Source organism: Pipistrellus kuhlii, unplaced genomic scaffold, assembly GCF_014108245.1.
Source record: "Pipistrellus kuhlii isolate mPipKuh1 unplaced genomic scaffold, mPipKuh1.p scaffold_m20_p_2, whole genome shotgun sequence".
NCBI lineage: Eukaryota > Metazoa > Chordata > Mammalia > Chiroptera > Vespertilionidae > Pipistrellus > Pipistrellus kuhlii.
This window is the reverse complement of record NW_023425515.1, coordinates 91758577-91783357: the sequence shown is the minus strand read 5'-3', so window position 1 is coordinate 91783357 and position 24781 is coordinate 91758577. Positions and strand designations below refer to the sequence as shown.

Below are 24781 nucleotides of genomic sequence, written 5' to 3'. Positions count from 1 at the left end.
ATTGATTTTTGTACAGAGAGGAAGGAAGAGAGATAGAGAGTTAGAAACATCGATGAGAGAGAAACATCCATTAGCTGCCTCCTGTACAACCCCTACTGGGGATGTGCCCGCAATCAAGGTACATGCCCTTGACCAGAATCGAACCTGGGACCTTTCAATCCACAGGCTGACACTCTATCCACTGAGCCAAACAGGTTTCGGCAACCAGTTAGTCTTTTGAGGACTTAGTTTATCAGTACTTTCCTATAGGTTCTGGGCTAATCGTCTAGCATGTTTTGGGCCATCCCTGGCAGAGCAGGGAGTATGTGGGTCTTTAATAACACTCTCGGGATCTTCCCATGATGCTTTAGCCATCCAGTTTTGGGCATTGCCAGGCCCTAATGTCATATGAATAAATTGATAGAGTTCCACGAGTCCTGGATTGTAAATTCCAATTAGAATTCTAAATTTCTCGTAATACTTTTGAGGATTCTCTTAGAATTTGGGAAATCTTTGATGGCCCTAGGTTCAGCCTGTGGCCATGTAGAAAACATGGTTAGATCTGGTATTCTAGGCTCAGCAGAGGGCCTCCCTTTAAAAGGTATATTTAAAATCTCTATCTCTTCTTCAGAGTGAAAAGACAGTTGAGTGAAGCTATTAGTAGGATCAGAATATTTTCAGGAAGGAGGGTAAAGTGAAGACCATTAAAGCAGCCTGGGTCAAGTTTAGTCAATGTATACTTTTTTTTTTATATATATAATATATTTTATTGATTTTTTAGAGAGAGGAAGGGAGAGAGATAGAGAGTTAGAAACATCAATGAGAGAGAAACATCGACCAGCCGCCTCTCGCACAACCCCCACTGGGGAAGTACCCATAATCAATGCACATGCCCCTGACCGGAATCGAACCTGGGACCCCTCAGTCCACAGACCGACGCTCCATCAACTGAGCAAAACCGGCTTCGGCAAGTGTATACTTCTTTTTGAGATCCACCATCAACTTGTTGTTTAAGCTTTTATTTGCCTTTTGTAAAGACTTTTTTAAAGAGGCATTAAAAAAAAAAAATCTGTGTCCTCCATTTCTCCCATTGACCACTTCTAGGCGGCCCCTGCCCTCCCCACTCCAACCCTAGGCCTCTATTGATTTTTTTTCACAGAGGAACAGAGAGGGATAGAGAGATAGAAACATTGATGAGAGAGAATCATTGATCAGCTGCCTCCTGCACCCCCCCCACTGGGGATGTGCCCATTGTTCTTCTTAAGATTGCTGTGGCTATTTGGAATGTTTTTGGTTCCATATAAATTTTTGGAGTATTTGTTCTAGATCTATCAAATATTCCGTAGGTATTTTAATAGGGATTGCATTGAATCTGTAAATTGCTTTGGGTAGTATGGACATTTTAATAATGTTAATTCTACCAATTCATGAACATGGTATCTTCTTCCACTTGTTTATATCTTCCTCTCTTTCTTTTTCAACATCCTGTAGTTTTCCAAGTATAAGTCTTTTACCTCTTTGGCTAAGTTTATTCATATATATATATATATATATATATATATATATATATATATATTTTAGTGAAATGGTAAATGGGATTGTTTGTGTAGTTAATCTTTCTGAGAGTTCATTATTGGTGTATAAAAATGCCATTGATTTCTGGGCTTAATGATACAGTGCCAAATTCATTTACTTGAATGAATAAATGAATTTGAAGTCTTGTTTGCTGGGAGTTTTTTAAATTACTGATTCTTTTTATCTTAAGTATATTTTTATTGATTTCAGAGAGGAAGGGAGATGGACAGAGAGATAGAAGCATCAATGATGAGAGAGAATCATGGATCGGCTGCCTTCTGCATACCACGCTGGGGATCAAGCCCACAATCTGGGCATGTGCCCTGACCGGGAGTGGGACAGTGACCTCCTGATGCAAAGGTTGACACTTAACCGCTGAGCCACGCCAGCCGGGCACTGCTTCTCTCCCCCCACCGTCTCCCTCCCTGCTTCCACCCCAACACATAACCTCACTCCCATGGGTTATGCTTATATGCATGCATATAATAGGTGTACTGGTTAATATTGGTGGATTTGTAATCAAAGAAAACATGATAATTTTAAGAGAAACATCAAAAGTGCTTTATTCAAAGTAGTGTCCATCCCTAGCTATATATTTCCCCCACCTTTTAGGTAATTTATGGATACTGTCCCAATAGAACTTTTTTTTGTTTTGAGGTAAACTATTCAGAAACCCAATTTTCCACTTCTATGTTTTCAAGTGCTGCTCAGAAAGTGCATGTGCCATCGATCAGAACAAGTGGTAATCTGAAGGAGCAAGGTCTGGTGAATATAGCGGGTGGGTTAATACTTCCCAGGCAAGATCTTTTAACATGTCTTTAACTAGTTTTGAAGTGTGTGATGGTGCATCATCATGAAGCAAAATTACTTTGCCATGTCTTCTGGCCCATTCTGGTTGTTTCATGATGGTTCAAATTGATTATTTGTTGTTGGTAGCCACCAGTATTAATGGTTTCACCTAGTTTTAGAAGCTCATAATACACCACACATTCCTGATCCCACCAAACGCAGAACATTGTCATCTTTCCGAAGCAATTTGGTCTTGCAGTCAATGTTGGTGGTTGACTTGGATTAACCTATGATTTTATGTATTTGGGATTCTCAAAATAAATTCACTTTTCATTGCCAGTCACAATTCAATGCAAAAAAGACTTTTGTGCATTTAAGCAACATTTTACTAATGACTTTTCAGTTTTCCATTTGTTTTTCATTCAGTTGATGTGGCATCCATTTTTTTTCCTTTAAAATCTTTCCCATTGTTTGTAAACAATTGGAAATTGTTTGCTGAGCAACATATAATTGTTCTGCAAGTTGTTTTTTAGTTTGACACACATATTCATCCAGTAATGCTTGTAGTTGTTGGTCTTCAAATGTTTTCGGTTGACTTGGATATTCTTTGTCTTTCACTATCTATTTTTATCAATTTATGTTGTTCCTTATATTTCACAAATGAGTGAGATCATGTGATACTTATCTTTCTCCAACTGGCTTAATTCACTTAGCATAATGCTCTCCAGGTCCATCCATGCTGTTGCAAATGGTAAGAGTTCTTTGTTTTTTATAGTAGTTTAGTATTCCATTGTGTAGATGTACCATGGTTTTTTAATCCACTCACCTAAAGTTGGGCATTTAGAGCTGGTTGTGGAACAGACCAGAGCAACAGAGGCCAGGCCCGGAGAAGCCAGGCCCAGAACAGCTCGCTCCTCCTCGCCTCCCCCCACCCCAAGGCTGCCTCTCAGACATGGCTGGAAACTTTTGCGGGAACTTGAGGGTCTGCTGTATCAAGTAATGAAGGCTTAGATCTGGATATGTTGAGTTAGTATAGCGCTGGGGTGTTGATCTGTGAGTGCCTTGCGTGGGGCCTGGATGAGGTTGGTTGACCTATTTGGAAATGTCTTTTATGTGAAGTGTATCATTGGGCATGTGGAGGTATTATTGATATGAGAAAATGCTAAGTAACTGATTTACTATCTGAAAAAAGATTTACTATCCGGGAAAGGGAGGGAGGAAGAGACTGAACATAAACTGTGCACCTATGGATGAGGACAATGCGGGAGGGGAAGGGGGCAGAGGGTGGGGTGGGAACCTGGTGGAGGGGGAAGAAATGAGGAACCTTTGTAATAATATGAACAATAAAGATTGATTTAAAAAAAAAAAAAAAAGATGGGCACTTAGGCAGTTTCCAAATCTTAGCTATGCAATTATGAACATAGGGGTGCATATATCCTTTCTGAATGATGCCTCTGATTTCTTGGGATATATTCCTAGAAGTGGGATTACTGGGTAAAATGGGATTTCCATATTTAATTTTTGAGGAAACTCCATACTGTTTTTCCAGAGTGGCTGCACTAGTCTGCAAACCCACCAGCAGTGCATGAGGGTTCCTTTTTCTCTGCATCCTTGCCAGCACTTGTCGTTTGTTGATTTGTTGATGATAGCCATACTGTCAGGTGTGAGAGGGTACCTCATTGTCATTTTAATTTGCATCTTTCAGATGATTAGTGACTTTGAGCATGTTTTCATATGTCTCTTGGCCTTCTGTTTGACCACTTTAGAAAAGTGTCTATTTTAAGTCTGTTGCCTATTTTTTTTATTGGGTTGTTTATCTTCCTTTTGTTAAGTTATATGAGTTCCCTTTAAATTTTGGAGATTAAACCCTTATCAGATATTAGATTGGCAAATATATTCTCCCTATTACTGCTTCTATTTCATCTGTTGTTATTGATGTATTCAGGTGTTCTGATTCAGTTTTGGAAAATTATTATTTTTCTAGGAATTTGTCTATTTCATCCACATTGTTCAGCTTATTGGCATATAGTTGTTAATAATATTTTCTTATAATTCTTTGTATTTCTCTGGTTTTGTTTCTTCACCACTTTTGTTTCTGATTTTATTTATTTGGGTTCTTTCTATTTCTTGATGACTCTGGCTAACGGTTCATAAATCTTGTTTTTCTTTTCAAAGAACCAGCTCTTGGTCTCATTGATATTTAATTTCTGCTCTGATCTTTATTATATCCTTCCTTTTCCTTACTCTGGGATTTTCTTGTTGTTGTCTTTCTAATTCCTTAGGTTGGAGGATTAAATAGTTTATTATTGATCTTATTTTTTGAGATAGGTCTGTAATGCTATGAACTTCCTTTTCAGCCCTGTTTTGCTGTGTTACAGAAATTTTGGGTTGTTATGTGTTCATTTTCATTTTTCCCAAGAAGTTTTTGATTTCTTTCTTGATATCCTTGCAACCCATTCATCCTATATAATAAAAGCCTAATATGCTAAGTATCTGGTCATTTGTTCAACTAATCAAAGCTTAATATGCTAATGATATGCTAAGGCCACTCCACCACTCACTCTGAAGTGCACTGACCAACAGGGGCAGACGTTTCGACTGGTAGGTATCTTGCTGCTGGGGTCCAACTGATCAGTACTGAGTGAGTGGGTCAGACATGCCCTGGAGCCCCCTCCCACTCTCCTTGGCTGGCCAACCTCTTGCTTTTCTTCCAGGCCTTATCATGTACCAGTGGAGTCCCTCAGCCTGGCCTGTGCCCTCTTGTAATCTGGGGCCCCTTGGGGGATGTCAGAGAGCCAAGACGACCCTACAGGCCAGGTCAAGGGACCCCACTGGTGCATGAATTCATGCACTGGGGTTCTAGTTGTTTTTAATAACATGCTATTTAGCCTTCATGGTCTGAATGGTTTTGAGCATTTTTACTTTAGTTGAATTCTAATCTTATTCTATTGTGATCTTGATATGATTTTAATCTTTAACTTGTAGACTTATTTTGTGTTCTAACATGTGATCTATCATGTGCACTTGAGAAGAATATATTTTCTATAACTTTGGGGTGAAATCCTCTATAAATGTTAGTTAAATCCATTTTACCCAGTGTCATTTACAATCAACGTTTCCTTGTTAATAATTTTTTATTGGAAGATTTATCCAGTGAAGTCAGTGTGATGTTTAAGTCCCCTGTTTTAAGTGTATTGCTGTTGATCTCTGCCTTAAAGTCCTCTAAAGATTTTTAAAATATATTTAGGATTTCCTATATTTTATGCATATAGCTTACAAGGGTTATATCCTCTTGTTGGGTTGACCCCTTTAATTTTTAAGTTTATTTTGTCAGATATGAATATTGCCAATCTATCTTTTTTTGTTTTGTTTGCATTTGCATGGAAAAATATTTTCTATCCCTTCACTCTTATTCTGTGTAAGTCTTTTGTTCTGAGGTGGGTCTCTTGCAGACAGAAAATAATTGGGTCATGCTTTTGTATCCATTCAGCTACCCTATGTCTTTTGATTGGAAATTTAATCCATTTACATTGAAGATTATTATTGATGGGTACTTATTTATTGCCATTTTAATTCTATATCCCTACTTTCTCTATTTCTTCTTCTCATTACAGCATTTCCTTTAGTATTTCTTTCTTTTTCTAAAAAATATATATATTTTATTGATTTTTTTACAAAGTGGAAGGGAGAAGAATAGAGAGTTAGAAACATCAACGAGAGAGAAACATGGATCAGCTGCCTCCTGCACACCCCCTATTGGGGATGTGCCTGCAACATGCCCTTGACCAGAATCGAACCTGGGACCCTTCAGTCTGAAGGCCAAACCATTTTCGGCCCTTCAGCATTTTTTGAAGTAATGGTTTGGTGATGATAAAATTCATTTTTATTTATTTATTTATTTTTTAAAATCTGCAAAAGCTCTTTATTTCACCATCTATTTTGAATGATAGCCTTGGTTATATAGTAATCATGCCATTCCCCCTGGATTGTAGAGGTTTTGCTATGAAATCAACTAATAACGTTATGGGAGCTCCTTTGTAGGTAACCAGTTGCTTTTGTATTGCTGCATTTAAGATTGTCTCATTGTTTTTAATTTTTGGCATTTTAATTATGATGTGTCTGGGCATGGGCCTGTTTTGGGTTTTTTGATTAGGACTTTCTGTGCCTCCTGAACTTCTGTAACTTTTTTTTCACCAGGTTATGAAAGTGGTTTTTTTTTGTTTTTGTTTGTTTGTTTGTTTGTTTGAGGGTGGGGTGGGGTGGGGGGTTCTGCTATTATTCAAGCACGTTCCCTTGTTCACTTTTTTCTTATTCTGGTACTCCTATTATATGAATATTGTTATATTTCATGTTGTCACACAACTCCCTTCAGCTGTCCTCCTGTTTTTTGTGTGTTTTTTTGTATGTGTTTTTTGTTCTCTGATTGAGTGATTATTTATTTATTTATTTATAAATATATTTTATTGATTTTTTTTTTTTCAGAGAGGAAGGAAGAGGGATAAAGAGTTAGAAACAGCAATGAGAGAGAAACATCAATCAGCTGCCTCCTGCACACTCTACTAGGTATGTGCCTGCAACCAACGTACATGCCCTTGACTGGAATCGAATCTGAGATCCTTGAGTCTACAGGCTGACACTCTATCCACTGAGCCAAACCGGTTAGGGCTTGAGTGATTTTTTTAAAACATAAATTTTTATTGATTTCAGAGAAGAAGGGATAGGGAGAAACAGATAGAAACATCAATAATGAGAGTGAATTATTGGTAGGCTGCCTCCTGCATGCCCCACACTTTAGATTGAACCCACAACCCAAGTATGTGTCCTCATCAGGAAGTGAACCATGACAGCCTGGTTCATAGGAAATTACGTATCTCCATTTTATTTTGCTCTTCTGGAGAAATCTCTTATTCTTTCATCTGGGACTTTTTTTTTATTTTTTTTATCTACCCATTTTGGATGCCTGTTTGGATTTGTGTCTGTGTATTAGGTGGATCTGCTATGCTTCCCAATCTCTAGTGCAGGACAGTGTCAGACCCTGTTTGTGACTGGCCCTGAATACCCTATTTGGAGCTACCAGAAATCCATAGCTTGTGCCTTCCTCTATTGGTTCTTCTTGCCTTTGGAAAGGACCAAGATGTCCACCAGGATCTGCTTTTCCTAGCCCCTGGTCCTGTATTAGATCAGGCAAAGACTTAAAACTTCCAAAGATCCCACTCTGCCTGTAGTCCTATTGAGATTCAGTCTTGATTAGGATCAGGCTATGGACTATGAAGTCTTCCAATAGGGTGGGCCAGTTGATTTCCTTTCAGGCATAAACTGCCTGCATAGCAAAGGTTCATGGAGAAAGATTTCCTGCACAATGTGAGGGGAATGATTTAGCGCTAGAAACTGGGTGTCTGCCTTTTAAACTCCAACCCTAGAGCCTCTAATCCTGGCTTGTGCTAACATAGCTCCAGTCCATTCTGCCCTCCTTCTGCCAGAGCCCAAGGTGAGTAGTTGAACACGAGTAGTTGGCCCTTTAAAAGGATGCCTGCATTTCCAGCCTTCCCTCCCTAGCAGATAGCAACCCTTTTGTTTTTCATAGCTAGATGTTATAAGGGTCCCCTTTTCAGTTCTTGTGCTCTGAGCTGAGAACTCAGCTTGTGGTTTAGACCCCAGAGTTCTCAGTGGGAATCCTCCACAGCTGAATAGCTGAGATATCCCTTTGGAACTTCAGCTCCTATCTATGGGAGCCTGGCAGCCTTTTTGCACCTTTTTACTTTCTACTAGAGGTTATGTGGTCTCCATTTTTTGTCCTTGGTTATCAGAGTTCTCTCTAGCTAGTCTTCAGTTGATATTTCAGGGTGGTATTTCTCTGTTTTAGTTACATTTCCACTTTGGTCCTGGGAGAGTAAGTGTAATTTTCACTTACTAGTACTCTGCTGCTATTTTGGAATCCAGGACAATTTTGATTCATTTAATTTCTTATAGCTTCTGCATACCAATAAAAATGCATCCTTTTTTTGTGGGTGGGGGGGGGATTTGACCCTTTTTTTTCCTAGAGCATCTTATAAATGGATAAGCCTTTCTAGATTAAAAGTTCCCTACTTGGCCAAGATAATTCCAGATTATCTTTGGTAAAGTTAACCCACTAATTCATAAAATACAGTGTCTGGGACCATAGTTTTTATATATGTCGTTATTAGCATTCCAGATGGAGGAGTTCCAGATTATGTGGAGCCAGAGGGAGAATTTTTCTCTTTTGTCATTCTTGATAGTTGAGGCCTTAAACTGGACCCAGTCCATCTTAAATTGGATCCAGTCCAACCTCAGAACCAATCTGGGTTCTAACTTAAACCCAGTCCAGTTTCTGTTAAATTGGTTGGCCTCAGACCAAGTCTGATGAAAGAAATGTTCAGATAAATTTGGGAGTTCTTTTAAATGCAGAAGTTTTAGATCACAGATACCTGCACACTCCAGATGCACAGAGAAAGCAGTGAGCTAGACCGGCTCAGTGGGCAACCTTACCTGGCTGCTTCTTGTTCCTGGGGACTGTTGAAGTTCTCCTTTGGGTCCCATATCTGACATCAGAACCGTTGAAAGATAAAGTGAGGCATATTACAACTTCAGGAATTTCTTTGAGCAAAACTAAATTTAAATTAAAACTAAATTTAAATTAGGTAGCATCAAACCAGAAGTGGTTAGAAGTGCTCTATTGTCTGGAGCTGGGGATAAACCTGTATAGAGAAAAGGTAGAAACAAAGTAAAAAAATGATTAATTGTATATAGTTTAAACCCTAGTTATAACCTTGAGGCTTTTAGAGGCTTAGATTGGTTTTCTATGTAGGTACCAGGACATTAGAGCCACCTCACTCTAATGACCTCCTTGTTAAAATTAATTGGAAAATTACAGACCCAAAGTCATAGATGTGGTAATGATTCAGAATATACTTACTATGTCAATTAGTCAAACAGATTATCATTCACTTATCTATTTTTTCAGCGATGGTTTGAAAGCTTGTTTGTGCCAGGCACAGCTTTATGTGTGAACAAAATAAAGATCTCTGGCCTCATGGGGCTTACCTCCTGGTAGGCAAAACAGAAAATATCTGTTGTAAGTCAATTACATGGTATTTTAGGTGATGTGTGCTATGGATTTTTGGAAGATTAGGAGTGTTGTTATGAAGAGGGTAGGGTGAGCAGTTCTAGTTTTAAACAGGGTTATCAGAATTGCTCAATGAAAGTGTGAAATTTGAGCAAAGGCTTAAGTTGGTGATGGAGTTGCCCATGTGGATCTCATGAGAAAGAGCAGTCCAGGCACAGGAACAGACAGTGCAGTGGCCCATTCAGCTGGCATGTTGGAGGCAGGAACTGCAATGAGAACCACACGGTTAGAGTAGAGTGAGCAAAGGGGGGGGGGGGTAATATAGGAATGAACTCAGGAAGGTAATAGGGGCCAGATCACATAGGGGCTTGTAGGTGATCATCGAACTTTAGTTTATACTCTGAGATGGGGAGCTAAGGTGGGTTTTGAGCAGGAGTGACATGATCTCATGTTTTAAGAACCATGTGGCCGCTGTGTTGAAAATGGTCTGCAGGGGGCAAGGGTGGAAGCAATGGGGAGACCAAATAGATCCAAGATTAGGAGCTACTGCAATGTCCAAGCCTGAGATGCTGGTGATGGTCCTGGCCTGAGGTGGTAGTGATTAGTGGGCAGATTCTGGATCATTCTGGTGAAGTTTAGAATACCAAGTTAAAAAATGCTCAGGATTCAAGGCTTTCAGTAGTACCCATATGAATCCTCGTTTGAGGAAAATTTGATGTAGTTGAGAGATATCTAATCATGGTTCCATGCTTTTCCTTTTGGGGAATCTGTGTGTGCATGCACATATGTACACATGTGCATGTGTGTGCATGCCTACAGGGCATGTCTCTCCAGACCAGTGTTTAGCGGTCACATACAACAAGCAGCTAAATGAGCTGGTGCTAGTTTAGAATAGAAAGTTAAGCAACACTAAATGAAACTAAGCTTCACACATCTCTTGGTTAAACCCAAACATATTTTTATTAAAAACATATGCTGTTACTCAAGGTTTCTTGTAATAATGTGATGTAAAAGACAGAATGAGATTCAGTTTTTCCATCCCTTTTCTCTCATGATCTCATTTGTGCCCCTTCATTCTTAAACTCTGAGACTACTGAAATTGTCATGTATTTTGGTCCTAGATTTTCAAATAATTGACTTGAAAATGTGTAGCCAGTTTGAGGTGTCTTCTGATGTGTGTTCAGTCATTTTCTCTGCAGATTGTTACTCCAGTCACCTCGTGCTTGGAGGACACTTGGTTGTCACAGAGCTGCATTTCCTGTAGCGGGATCTTTTGAAAACTCTGAGGTATAGGTAGAGCACACCCAGTTATGTAACATGGCATGGCAGGTCTCCAGGACACTTCAGTTTTCATCTCAGTTCACGTGCTAGCAATAGTTATGAACTATTTTGTCTGAGGCTTCCTGCCTAACCACAGCGGTGATTTTGGTCAGCTGATCTCCCTATCTAGCCCCCCCCCCCCTCCCCCTTTACACTTGCAGCAATTGCTATGAGGAATAAGTGTATATTCTCATTCTTGTGCTGTCGACAGCATTACCCTGTTGGTTACTAAGACCATTTCTTGGCTTGGAGTGAGGAGAGCAGAAAGTAGCTTTATTTACTCAAACCTTTCCTTTTTATACTTTCAAGTGTGTATTTTAGGAACTCAGGGCAAAGTTTTCGTTTTTGCAGCCTGGGATAGTTTTGATGTGTGTGACCTTGAGAAGAAAAAGTTCCTGCGTCTACCAGGAAGAGTACAAGTGGTAGTGAGCAAAAATTCCCCATACACAAACACATAAATCATAGGATTTTCAAATGAGAATTGTTTCTAGAGAACATAGTTTGACTCTTCCTTCCTTGTATTTTTAGACCACATTTTTATGTGGCATTTATACTTCATGGCATGGTGTCAGGGAAAGCTATATTCCTAATCTAGGATTGGAAGGCAGTATTCTAGTGTTGGCACTAGCTTGGTGAGCCTCACTCTTCTCACCTATAAATGGGCATGAAGACTCACACCTGTTGCCTGCTACACAATTGGTAAGATCAAGTGAGCCAAGATGTATGAGAGAACTTTGCAAGCTCCAAACGTTCCTTTACTTGGCAGGTCATTGTGTTGTGTGGTTATCACAGAGCTGTGCCAAGGAACCTTTCATGTCTGTCTTTAGCTGGCTTTGGGGTTTTGGTTAAGTTGAGTGAGTCGGTTTTCTTGAATATAAAATAGGGGTGAGCCTAGGGGCTGGCAAGGAAGGAAGAGTCAAACTATGTTCTCTAGAAACAATTCTCATTTGAAAATCCTATGATTTATGTGTTTGTGTGTGGGGAATTTTTGCTCATTACTTAATTAGTTAAAAATGTTCAAAGTTACAGAAAAATTAAAAGAATAATATAAGGAACATCCATATACCATACATCCATATACCATACAGCTACAGTTGTCAACATTTGCCACATTCACTTTATCTCTTTCTATACGTTTATACATTGGTTTTTAAACTTTAATTTTTTCTTCTTTTGGTGTTCATTCAATACTTCTCTTCAGAGTACAGCAAACTTAGTCGCTAGGCTGTATTAGGAGGGGTTAACTTGGAGCTTTTACATCCTTCTCATTAATCGATACTTTTCTTGAACAGGATGAACTCACTGCTGTGAACGTAAAGCAAGGCTTCAGCAATCAGCCGGCCTTTACAGGAGACGAACATGGCTCAGCCAGAAATATTGTAATTAATCCATCGAAGGTATGCTAATTATCTGTGTTCCAGAACTTCTGGAAAAGGATGTGTATGTGATTCCCTGGGTAGTTAATGTTGATAAATTACTGTTGTTTAAACCACAGTCCATATTCAGATTCCTCCAGAAATATCCTGTAAGCTGTCCTGTCCTAGGATCCAGTCAAGTCGTCCTGTCCTGTCCCCTTAGTCTGTTCTAATCTACAGCGCCACTCTCCAGCTTTGCTTGTCTTGTTGTTTTTTTGAGGGACTTTCAGGAATGCCATTTTAAAATAGTCCCATTACTTGTCTTGCATTTTAGGCCTTTATTCTAGATTTTCCTTGTTGTTTTCTCACAACGGGATTCAGGTTGAACACTTTGGGCAGGAAGACTACGTTGCATCACGTGCACCACATCAGGAGCATACAGGGCCAGTTTGCTCAGTTATTGGCTACACTGTCTGATCACTGAGGGTGAAGTCTGCATCTCTCAAGCATGTCAAACTCAAAGGCTAACATGGGCCAAATAAGGTTTAAGTTTATGTGGGCCACAAGAAAACAAAAGCCCTCAATTTTCATAGAAATGTAGGTTTATTATGATAGAGACATGCTGAATAGAAAGGGTTGAAATAAATGAGTAATCATTAACATAAAGTAATAGAACATTTTAATAAAAATTAGTATTCAAATTAATAGGCATAATGCAAATTGACCTATTTTTCTTGTTCTCTGAAAGTGAAATATTTCCTGTTGTGCACACCAAACAAATCAATGATGTGGCAATTGGTTGCTAAAATATTTGTTGTTAGTATTAGTGGAGAGAAATGGAACACCTTCGTGTAAGATGCGTAAGGGAAATGAATACAACATGATTATACTAATCAGTCATTAGCAAAAGTTGTAGTTTGTTATTCATAATTATGTATAACAGGTTATTGTAAAAATTAAGTTATGAAATTTTTATTAAAACGTTTCTTACACGCCATTGTATTGGCTGGACCAAAAAAATACTCTATGTGGGCCACATGCAGCTCATGGGCTGTGAGTTTGACATGCTTGCAGTACATTGTAACTAGTCATCTTTTTCCTGTAGTAGACACTAAATGGTGATACTTTGAGACCATATGAATATCCTATTCCCCATATAGAATTCATCCTATGATTTTAGATCAATTGATAATTTTTGCTGAGTGGTTCTTTTGCTGGTGGATGCAAAATGTTGGTTTTCTAGTTATTATTCCCCATACATTTATTACTTGGCATTCATTTGTAAAGGACACCACATTTATTAGTATCATTTTTAACCCCTGGATTCTCTTTAAATCTGATGTATTATTTTCATTTTTCTTTTTGATGCTAAATTGTCTTACATTTGGCCAGTGGGATGCCTTCAACCTGTCTCTGGGGTCCTTTCCTCTGAGCACTTCCTCACTTTGACACAGTAACTTAGGTTCATGTCCTTTTCCTGCCTCAGCTCATATCTGGATGCTTGGCATGGTCTTGCTACTGGAGTATCATGATTTCTAGGCCCTTTCAGTGTAAAGAGATGGGAAACATGGTTTGATTTATTCCCCAACCCCCTTTCATTCCTCCCTCCCTAAAAAAGTTTCAAAATAAACTACACCAAAGTCTCCAATAACAAAATTATTATGTAAAAATTTTAATTTTTCTACAATACTTCTGTTCTCATACTAATTTTCATTAAGAGTATACAGTCAACTAGAGCCCCAGATTCCCAGCTGGTTATGAGCCCAGGAGCCCAGTCCTACAGTCTCCCACTTCTTCCTGCCTTTCAGTATTAGAGACGCTGCTGTGTTCTTCACAGTGGGCGGAATGGCTGTGGCCATCTCCCAGCCGGTGATATCACCCATGAAGCAGGTGGAGCTGCAACTGCAGCTGCACCCTGTCAGCAAGTCCCAGCAGATAAGCAAATGCCAGGTCATTGTAGGCTTTCTGGGTCCAAGGAACAGGGAGTCCTGTCTTTCTGGCTGGTAACCAGATCCTTCCCCACTCGGGCTCTCAACTTTGCCTCCGAAGTTAAATACAAGCACATTGTCATGGGTGCTGTGGACACGAGAATCCAGTTCTGGAGCTACTTGCAGGGAATAGGGCATCAGGTGGTGCCACTGGGCCATCCTCCCTTGTGTTTTGTGTACCTTGGTTTTGCCCATACTGATCTAACAACTGATGTGGGCAAAGTTGGAGTGAGAGGGAAGTCAGAGGTTCTGGTGACTGCCTGGTTCAGATCTCCAAGTCCAGTGAGATTAAGGGTTGTACAGAGCTTCAGGGTGACTATAGGATACTATCACCCACCAAGCTGCCTGCTTCAGCACCTGTGGCACTGAGAAGGTAGTGCTCTATATCTCCAGAACCCCCACATCTTCCTTAGCTGGTCACGGCACAGTCCTGCCCTGTCGATGGCAGGGGTGACTTCATCTCCATTTCACAAGGTTCCTCACAGCCTGATGATGCAGTCAGAGGGGAGAACTGATGTCAAGTTCATGGGTGCTGAGCTGCTGGAGGAAGATTGCTCCTGACTAAGAAGGCAAAGCTTTTACAGGGATGCATGGTCTAGTGTCCTCAGAGGCATGGGTGATGCCTTTATTTGTCTTGTGCAGTGAAATCCAGATGTTCCTATACTGTGCATTATTTTCTAGCCCCCCACCCTCATGAGCAGGCCTGCTGTATTATGTAGCATATCTTTTTAAAAAATATATATATTTTATTGACTTCTTACAGAGAGGAAGGGAGAGGTATAGAGAGCTAGAAACATTGATGAGAGAGAATCATCGACCAGCTGTCTCCTGCCACACCTACCACTGGGGATGTGCCCCAACCAATGTACATTACCAGAATCGAACTTGTGACCTTTTAGTCCGCAGACCCTCGCTCTATCCACTAAGCCAAACCGGTTTTGGCTATGTAGTATATCTTGAGCATTCTTGGTGGACTGTTGGCTATCAGTGGCAACTATTTACTGGTTCCAAGTGGGAAGCAATAATATTTATCTTACTGGTTTTCTCTTAAATCCATTTCCATTATGATAATGGGACTCAATTAAATTTTTTATTTCCATCACACCTGATAAACAGCAAATTCAAAGAAATAATAAATATCTGAAAAATAAAAATATATAATCACAATGTTGTGTTAAAATTTTCTTGAATTTAAATTTTGTGTGTGTGTGGTTATGTAATAACTAGAGGTCCAGTGCAAGAAAATTCATACACTAAAGAGGGGTGGGGAGGAGGTCCCTCAGCCCAGCCTGCCCCTTCTCATAGTCTGGGAGCCCTCAGGGGTAGGAGGCAACCTGGTGATAAGGGGAAGGCAACACCCCATCACACCTCTGTTGCTGCCATTGCTGGCAGCGCAAGCCACTGCTGGCAGCGCAAGCCTCAGCTGGCCCTGGTTACTTAAGCCTCGGGCAGCCCTGAGTGGCTGTGCAGCCGCCATCCGAGGCTTGCCTGCACCTTGGGCCAGCCTTGTGCTGCTAGGGGACTGGGAGGACTGGGGGACTCTGAAGGCTTTGCCATACGCCTGCTGCCCCAGCAGGGCTGAGGGGACTGGGCTTGCGAGCCACATGTGGCTCTTTGGCTCCTTGAGTGTGGCTCTTCCACAAAATACCATGGCCTGAACGAGTCTATTTTGAAGAAGTGGAGTTAGAAGAACTTTAAAAAATTTGGCTCTTAGTGTTTTAGAAATTTCAATTGTCATACTGTTGATATTTGGTTCTATTGACTAATGAGTTTGCTGACCACTGCTATAGACTGATTGTTTGGCTCATGAGCATTAACTAAGATAATGATTCTCATTTTGCTTCACCAGAGTAGCTATTTTATTTTAATCATGGTTGCCACTATCTGCTAACCTTACTGGGTGTATTTATTAGCAACTATTACTAATAAACTTGCATCAAGTTATTAAAGAATTTCAAGGGAATGAAATGTGATACTTTGATAGGATTATTGGAAATTCCAACAATTTTTTTGTGGATTTGTTGATTTTTTATTTATATTTATTTATTGATTATTTTAAAAATATTTTGTATTGAGTTCAGAGAGGAAGGAAGAGATAGAAATATCAATGACTAACTGCCTCCCTCAAGCCTCCTACTGAAGATTAAGCCCGAAACCCAGACATGTGCTCCTGATTGGAATCAATCCCAGGACCCTTCAGTCCACAGGCCGATGCCCTATCCATTGAGCCAAACTGGCTAGGGTGATTTGTTGAATTTTTAGATATTGTTTTATCTCCTTCCTTATCTTTTTCCTTCTTTTGTCCTCTTAATTTGGGTGATATGAAAATGCTGCAGTAATCATAGGAGCTTCCTTTGTTGCTTTGCTCCTTTCAGATCAGGTGACAGTTGCGTTCTCTTGAAACACTTGTGCTCATGAAATTGGCAGCCCAATCAAAAGTGTTGAATAGTTAATTTAATTGACTCTTGTTATTTTCCATTTAAATAAATTAAATTTCTCTAGAATCTTTTTTTAAAAAAGCACTAAGTGTAAATGCAGAGTTTGTTTTCCAGAAATACATCCTATTAAGGTGAAACAAGAAAAAGAATAATTATGGTGTGATTGATTACCGGGCTTTCTATGCAACACCTCTCAGGAAAAATACTCTCTTCAATGAGTGTGCAGTGTGAAAAGGGAAAGTACAGCTGAAGATTAAAGCAGAACCCATTCCCTTGACATTTATTCAGGATACAATTCATTTAATCTTAACAGGATTTCAAAGGTCTTCTCTTTTTCTTGAACTCCTTGTTCATAAGAACAAAGATGCTGTGGGAGTTTCTGCATTATGTTAATCAAGGCAATCACAACTCTTGACTTCAAGGACTTAAATTGCCACTTCATTGTCTGATGGGCTGTTTGAGGAAAAAGATAAAATACTAATATACATTACTAACATACTTATTTTCTTAATTTTTTTTCTCTTGTTTCCTCAGATTGGAGCTTATTTTAGCAGCATATTAGCTGAGAAATTAAAGCTGAACACTTTCCAGGACACCGGAAAGAAGAAACCACAAGTTAATGCTAAAGATAATTATTGGCTGGTTACCTCTCAATCGAAGAGTGCAATTCATAGTTGGTTCTCTGACTTAGCAGGAAATAAACCACTTGCTATTCTGGCAAAGAAGGTATTAAGTTTTTCTTACATTGTTTTAATTATGGTCTTATAGAAATGAAGATGTTTGAGATAATGTTCAAGTACCAGTATATACAGTGGAACCTCTGTACTCTGTCTTAATTTGTTCTGGAAGGCTGTTTCAGAAGTAATTTCTTTGAAAACAGAATCATTTTTTCCCATTAGAAATAATGTAAATTGAATCAATCTATCCCAGATCCCCAAATGATTCCCCATTTTAACCTTTTTTAATGAACAATGCATGACTAATGCAGCATCTTTGCTTGTTCATATATCACTGCCTCTGAAATGGCTGTAACTGGCTAAAACAGCTTTTCCTTTATCCAAATCAACAAGTTTCTACCTCTTCAGTTGCCTGTGAACATTGTTTCTTTCATATCCTTAGCAACATTAGCATTCTTGATGGACTCTCTATGTTTTCAAATTGTGTTAATGGTTGATTTCACTAGCAAATGGAGCATTCTCTCCTTTGTTCTGTTGAGGTATCAGCATGCAAGGTAAAAAAACTAAGTTTAGTTCCACAACCTAAACATTTTTCCTGTGAACAACTTGGTTGAGAACCAAATTATTCTAGATGGGAGACTCAAATGAGGTTTGACCATATTTCTTTTCCCCAGTTCTCTCCCAAACTCAAAGCCTCAGTGCAGGTAGACCGTACCAGGTATGTGCTACACATGCTGTTTCCTCTTTATTTTGATGACATGTGGTGTTTAGGAAATCTATAGACATCCATACAGTAACCAGTTCATATGGACTTTAGGTAGATAAGGCTTTTAAATTAAAAAAAAAAATAGGACATAAGATGTTATTTCTATTACATTTTCAGTTTTCTTAGCCTGGGATGTCGGAAGTGTGTTATGTAGAAACTAGAGGCCCGATGCACGGAATTCGTGCAAAAGTAGGACTTGCTTCCCCTGGCTGCCAGCATGGGCTTCCCGCTGGCCCAGGGACCCAGGCTTCCCTCAGGCTGCCAGCAGGCACCCGGGACCTGGGCTTCCCTTGAAGCCCCAGCTTCGTCCGGAAGGTTGGAAGGATGCCCGGAAAAACATCTGGTCTAATTAGCAAATTATGCTTTTATTATTATAGATTATTATAGATGCTTGCTTTAATATTACTTCCTTGCCTTGGAAGGTAACCATCCAAATGATTTAAGCTAAGTCTTCTTTCTAACCAATGGGATAAAGATAGTGATAGTGATTCTGTGTGTGCTTGAAAAATGTCTGAAAAACTTTTAGAGCAAAAATGGGCAGGTTTGCTTATAGCTCCTGGCTTTTTGGGATGGAAGTGGGGTGGGAGGGAGGGTCCTTTTAAAATCTTGCCTTTGGTCATTTTCCTCAAGTAGGAAATAATACATAGATTCAACAATCTTAATATAAGCCAGTAGTTGGCAAACTGGCTCGTGAGCGACATGAGGCTCTTTGGCCTCTTGAGTGGCTTTTCCACAAAATATGATGTACCCTAATTAAGTTAATAACAATATACCTACCTATATAGTTTAAGTTTAAAAAAAATTGGCTCTCGAAATTTTAATCGTTGTACTGTTGATATTTGGCTCTGTTGACTGAGTTTGCTGACCACTGATACAAACTGTCTTTTGAAATTTTAGATGAGAGCTAGAAACCTCCCTGTTATTAGTCTTGATCTCTAGCTTCTTGCACACTTTTCAAATAATCTGACAAGTCTTCTCATCTCTCCTGAAACCCTTTAGTTTTAAGGTGCCCATCTTCGCTCCTGACAGTTAAGTTTTCTTTGCCTGGTTTGGTGCAGACCTCAGAGGAGAGCCTCTTTGTTCGTTTCTAAAGCAGCTCTTTGAAAAGAGTACCCACAGCTCCCACTGCCTTTATTTTACCTGGTAGTCATAGCTTTGTGTTGCCTTCCATGGATTTTTCAGTGGTTAAAAGCAATTTAAATCCTTGAAAACACAACAGTCAGCACAACCACCTCTTGCTACTCAGGTAGTGTCTGTCTCAACACAGCCTGAACCATGTGGTGTTTCTTTCCCAGTGGTGATCATGTGCTATTGTGGGGTGCAGTGGGAAGAGAGACCTCAGTTTTTGTCTTCTTGAAAAAATGATTTCAATCAAGACACAGTGTAGAAAAGCAAGCAAGATTTTTTTTCTTTTTTATTGTCTAATGTTTTACATATGTCTCCTTTCTCCCCAATTGACCCCCCCCCCCCCAAGCCATCCCCACCCTGGGCAAGCCCCCACCGCCCCAGTGTCTGTGTCCATTGATTATGCTAATATGTATGCATACAAGTCCTTTGGTTGCTCTCTAACCACCCCTCCCCTACCATTTGTCTCTAGATTGATCTATTCTTGTTCATCAACTTGCATTGATCATTATAGGCACATATGATTGAGATCACGTGATATTTATCTTTCTCTGACTGGCTTATTTCACTTAGCATAATTCTTTTTTTATTTTTTTATATTTTATTGATTTTTTTACAGAGAGGAGGAGAGAGGGATAGAGAGCTAGAAACGTCGATGAGAGAGAAACATCGACCAGCTGCCTCTTGCACACCCCCTACCGGAGATGTGCCCGCAACCAATGTACATGCCCTTGACTGGAATCGAACCCGGAACCTTTCAGTACGCAGACCAACGCTCTACCACTGAGCCAAACCGGTTTCGGCTAGCATAATTCTTTCCAGTTCCATTCATGTTGTTGCAAATGGTAAAAGTTCCTGCTTTTTAATACTGGCATAGTTTTCCATTGTGTAGATGTACAACAGATTTTTAATCCATTCATCTGCTGAGGAGCACTTAGGCTGTTTCCCAATCTTAGCTATTGTAAATTGTGTTGCGATGAACATAGAGGTTGCATATATCCTTTTTTAAAAAAAATATATATATTTCTATTGATTTTTTACAGAGAGGAAGAGAGAGAGATAGAGAGTTAGAAACATCGATGAGAAAAACATCGATCAGCTGCCTCTTGCACACCCCCTATTGGGGATATGCCCGCAACCAAGGTACATGCCCTTGACCGGAATCGAACCTGGGACCTTTCAGTCTGCAGGCCAATGCTCTATCCACTGAGCCAAACTGGTTTCTGCCATATATCCTTTTTGATTGGCATTTCGGTTTTCCTGGGATATAGTCCTAAAAGTGGTATTTTGCGGTCAAATGGGAATTTCATTTTTAACTTTTTGAGGAAACTCCATATTATTCTCCACAGTAGCTGCACAAGTCTGCATTCCCACCAGCAGTGCAGGAAGATTCCTTTTTCTCCGAATCCTCGCCAACACTTGTCATTTGTTGATTTGTTGAAGCTAGCCATTCTGCCAAGTGTGAGATGGTATCTCATTGTTGCTTTGATTTGAATCTCTCAGATAATTAGTGACTTCGAACATGTTTTCATATGTCGCTGGACCTTTCAAAAAGTGTCTACTTAAACCCTTTGACCATTTTTTGATTGGATCATTTATCTTCCTTTTGTTAAGTTGTATGAGTTCTCTGTAAATTTTGAAGATTAACCCCTTAGCGGAAATATCATTGGCAAATCTGTTCTCCCATGCACTGGGCTTTCTTGTTGTTTTGTAGATGGTTTATTTTGCTGTGCAGAAGCTTTTTATTTTGATGTAGTCCCATTTGTTTATTTTCTCCTTAGTCTCCATTGCCCTAGGAGCTATGTCTGTAAAGATATTGCTATGATATATGTCTGCTATTTTGCTGCCTACAGAGTCTTATAGGATTTTTATGGTATCCCATCTTACATTCAAGTCCTTTAGCCATTTTGAGATTGTTTTTGTGTATGGTGTAAGTTGGTGGTCTAGTTTCATTTTTTTTGCATGCATATATCCAGATTTCTCAGCACATTTATTAAAGAGAATGTTTTGCCTCCATTGTGTGCTCTTGCCTCCTTTGTCAAATATTATATTATTTGAACATAGTGGTTTGGATCGATTTTTGGGTTCTCTGTTCTGTTCCATTGATGTATATGTCTGTTCTTGAGCCAGTACCAGGCAGATTTGAGTACCATGGCTTGGTAATATAGTTTGATATCTGGTAATGCGATCCTTTCAAATTTCTTCTTCTTTCTCAGGATTGTTGTGGCTAGTAAGGGTCTTTCTTTATTCCAGATGAATTTTTGAGAGTTTGTTCTAGTTTTTTGAAATATGTCATTGGTATTTTTAAAAAATATATATTTTATTGATTTTTTTTTAGATAGGAAGGGAAAGGGAGAGAGAGTTAGAAACATTGATGAGAGATAAACATCAATCAACTGTCTCCTGCACACCTCCTACTGGGGATGTGCCAACAACCATGTACATGCCCTTGACCAGAATCGAACCTAGGACCCTTCAGTCCACAGGCCTATGCTCTATCCACTGAGCCAAACTGGTTTTGGCTGCTGTTGGTATTTAATGGGAATTGTATTGAATTTGTAGATTGCTTTGGGTAGTATGGCCATTTTAATGATGTTGATTCTACAAATCCATTAACATGCTATGTTCTTCCATTTGTTTATGTCTTCCTCTATCTCCATTTTCAATATCCTGAAGTTTTCTGAGTACAGGTTTTTTACATCCTTAGTTAAGTTTATTCCTAGGTTTCTTTCTTTTTTTTTTTAAATAAATTTTTATTGTTCATATTATTACAAATGTTCCTCCCCCCCCCCCCCTCCATTGCTCTCCTCCACCAGGTTCCCACCCCACCCTCTGTCCTTTCCCCACCCCCCATTGTCCTCATCCATAGGTGCACAGTTTATGTTCAGTCTCTTCCCATATCCCCCTCTCCCCTTTTCCCTAAGAATCGTCAGTTCACTCCTCTTCCATACCTCTGATTCTATTATATTCACCAGTTAATATTGTCATCAGATTTTTTTAATTTCCTTGGTTTTTAGATTCACTTGTTGATAGTTACATATTTGTTGTTCATAATTTTTATCTTTATTTACTTTCTCTTCTGAAAGAATCCCCTTCAGCAATTCATATAATTCTGGTTTGATGGTGATGAACTCCTTTAGCTTTTTTTTATTAGTGAAGCTCTTTATCTGACCTTCGATTCTGAGTGATAGCTTTGCTGGGTATATTATCTTTGGCTGTAGGTTCTTACTATTCATCACCTTGAATATTTCTTGCCATTCCCATCTGGCCTGCATGGTTTCTGTTGAGAAATCAGCTGACAATCGTATAGGTGCTCCTTTATGGATAACTACCTGCTTTGCTCTTGCTGCTTTTAATATTCTTTCTTTATCTTTTGCTCTTGGAATTTTAATTATGATTTGTCTTGGTGTGGTCCTCTTTGGATTCCTTTTGTTTGGAGTTCTGTGTGCTTCCTGGACTTGTAAGTCTAATTCTTTCACCAGGTGGGGGAAGTTTTCTGTCACTATTTCTTTCAGTATGTTTTCGATATCTTGCTCTCTCTCATCTTCTGGGACCCCCATAATTCTGATGTTGGTATGCTTGAAGTTGTCCCAGAGGTTTCTTACATTATCTTCAATTTTCTGGATTCTCTTGCCTTCTAGCTTCTGCGGAGGAGTGTCTTCTGGCTCTTTATGTTCCAAATCTTTGACTTGATTCTTGCTATCTTCCATTCCGTTTTTAGGACTTTGTATAATATATTTTATTTCAGACAATGTATTCTTTATTTCTTGTTGATCCCTTATCATTTCTTGTTGATCCCTTATTAATTCTAGTTGATCCCTTTTCATAACCTCATAGGTCTTATTGATCTTTTCTAGGAAATTTTTGAAAAACCTTACAAGCATAGATTTGAACTCTATATCCAGTCGCTTTTTGTCCTCCATTTTTTGTTTGTGATCTATTTCTTCTAGGCATTTTCTCAGCTTCCCTGATGTGGCGGGGGTTTCATGGTGGAGCCTACAGCTTTGGCTTCTGTCAGCCCTGCCCTATGCGGCTCCTGAGTCTCAGGGTCCTTCAATACTCATTGCAAGCGCCTCTGAGAGAAAGGTGCCCTCGATTTTCACCTGCTACCAAACAGTCTAGGCTCTCCCCAATGAGCCCGGTATTGGGGTTCGGTTCAGTTGGAAGTGGAGTTGGAGGTGGCGTTCAGAGCAGTTTGGAGCCCCAGTCTCCTTCCCGTCAGGGCAGTCCCGTGGCACAGCCAACCGTCCCTTCTCTGTGTGCAATGTGTGCACCTCCAGGACCTCCTTTCACCGCTCCCCCCGGGGTTCTGCCTTACAGCCCAGCTCCCTCTGTTTGAGCCTGGGTCCCCGGGGTCTGGCCTAGAACTGGGGTTCAGAGCAGTTGGAACTGGGGCCCAGCACAATTGGAGCTTTTATCTCCTTCCTGCTAGGGAACGCCAGCCAGGCACTCAGCCTCCCTCCTCTCCGACTCCGTCCTCTCTGCACGCCGCCTGTCTCCGTACCTTAGGCTTTTACAGCTCCTCCACTCTTCCTTCCAGTTTTCTCCTTGCTTCTCGTTGTAGAATTTCCAGTCAGTCAACTTTCCTGTAGTTCTGGGTAATGTCCATTTTATATTTTAGTTGTATTTTATTGAAATTGTTTTGTGCAGCTGCGGCTAGGTGTTTACCTGTGCAGCCATCTTGGATTCTCCTCTTCTCTATTCCTAGGTTTCTTAATTTTTTTTTGGTGCAATAGTAAATGGGACTGTTTTTTGTTTTTTGTTTTTTTCATTTCTCTTTCTGTGAGTTTATTATTGGTGTATAAAAAGGCCATAGATTTCTATATGTTAAATTTTGTATCCTGCTACGTTGCCAAATTCATTTATTAGGTCTAGTAGTTTTTTGATGGAGTCTTGGGGTTTTCTATGTATAGTATCATGTCATCTGCGAAAAAGGACAATTTTACTTCTTTTCCAATCTGGATGACTTTTATTTCTTCTTCTTGTCTGGTCGCTATGGCTTGCACTTCCTGCTCAAACAAGAGTGGTGAAAGTGGGCATCCCTGTCTTGTTCCCGTTCTTAGGTGAAATGAGTTTAGTTTTTCCCATTGAGTATGATGTTGGCTGTAGGCTTTTATTATGTTGAGGTATGGTCCCTCTGTTCCCACTTTGCTGAGAGTTTTTATCAAGAAAGGGTGTTGGATTTTGTCAAATCACATTGATAGATAGGATTAAGTGATTTTTGTCTCTCAGTTTGTTTATGTGATGTATCACATTTATTGATTTCTGGATATTGTATCATCCTTGCATCCCCAGAATAAATCCCACTTGGTCATGGGGTATGATCTTTTTAATGTAATGTTGAATCCAATTCGCTAGAATTTTGTTGAGGATTTTAGCATCTATGTTCATTAAGGATATTGGCCTGTAGATCTCTTTTTTGGTGATGTCTTTATCTGGTTTTGGGATTAGGGTAATGCTGGCTTCCTAGAGTTTAGAAGTGTGCCTTCCTCTTGAATTTTTTGGAATAGTCTGAGGAGGATAGGTTTTAGTTCTTCTTTGAATGCTTGTTAGAACTCCCCTGTAAAGCCATCTGGACCAGGGCTTTTGTTTATTGGAAGATTTTTGATCGCTGCTTCAATTTCTTCAGAAGTTATTGGCCTATTCAGGTTTTTTATTCTTTCTAATGAGTTTTGGGAGCTCATA

At 39.6% G+C, this 24781-nt stretch overlaps 1 protein-coding gene across 2 annotated transcripts in view; it reads left to right on the top strand.

Annotated features, from left to right (window-relative positions):
• Positions 1–24781, top strand: part of MED12L (mediator complex subunit 12L) — a 353473-nt gene that overhangs the window by 30766 nt on the left and 297926 nt on the right. For both annotated transcript variants that reach the window (XM_045584086.1, XM_045584085.1), the window contains exons 3-4: positions 12040–12144; positions 17063–17254. In XM_045584086.1, coding sequence (XP_045440042.1) covers positions 12040–12144; positions 17063–17254 — 297 coding nt within the window. The remainder of the gene's footprint in view (positions 1–12039; positions 12145–17062; positions 17255–24781) is intronic.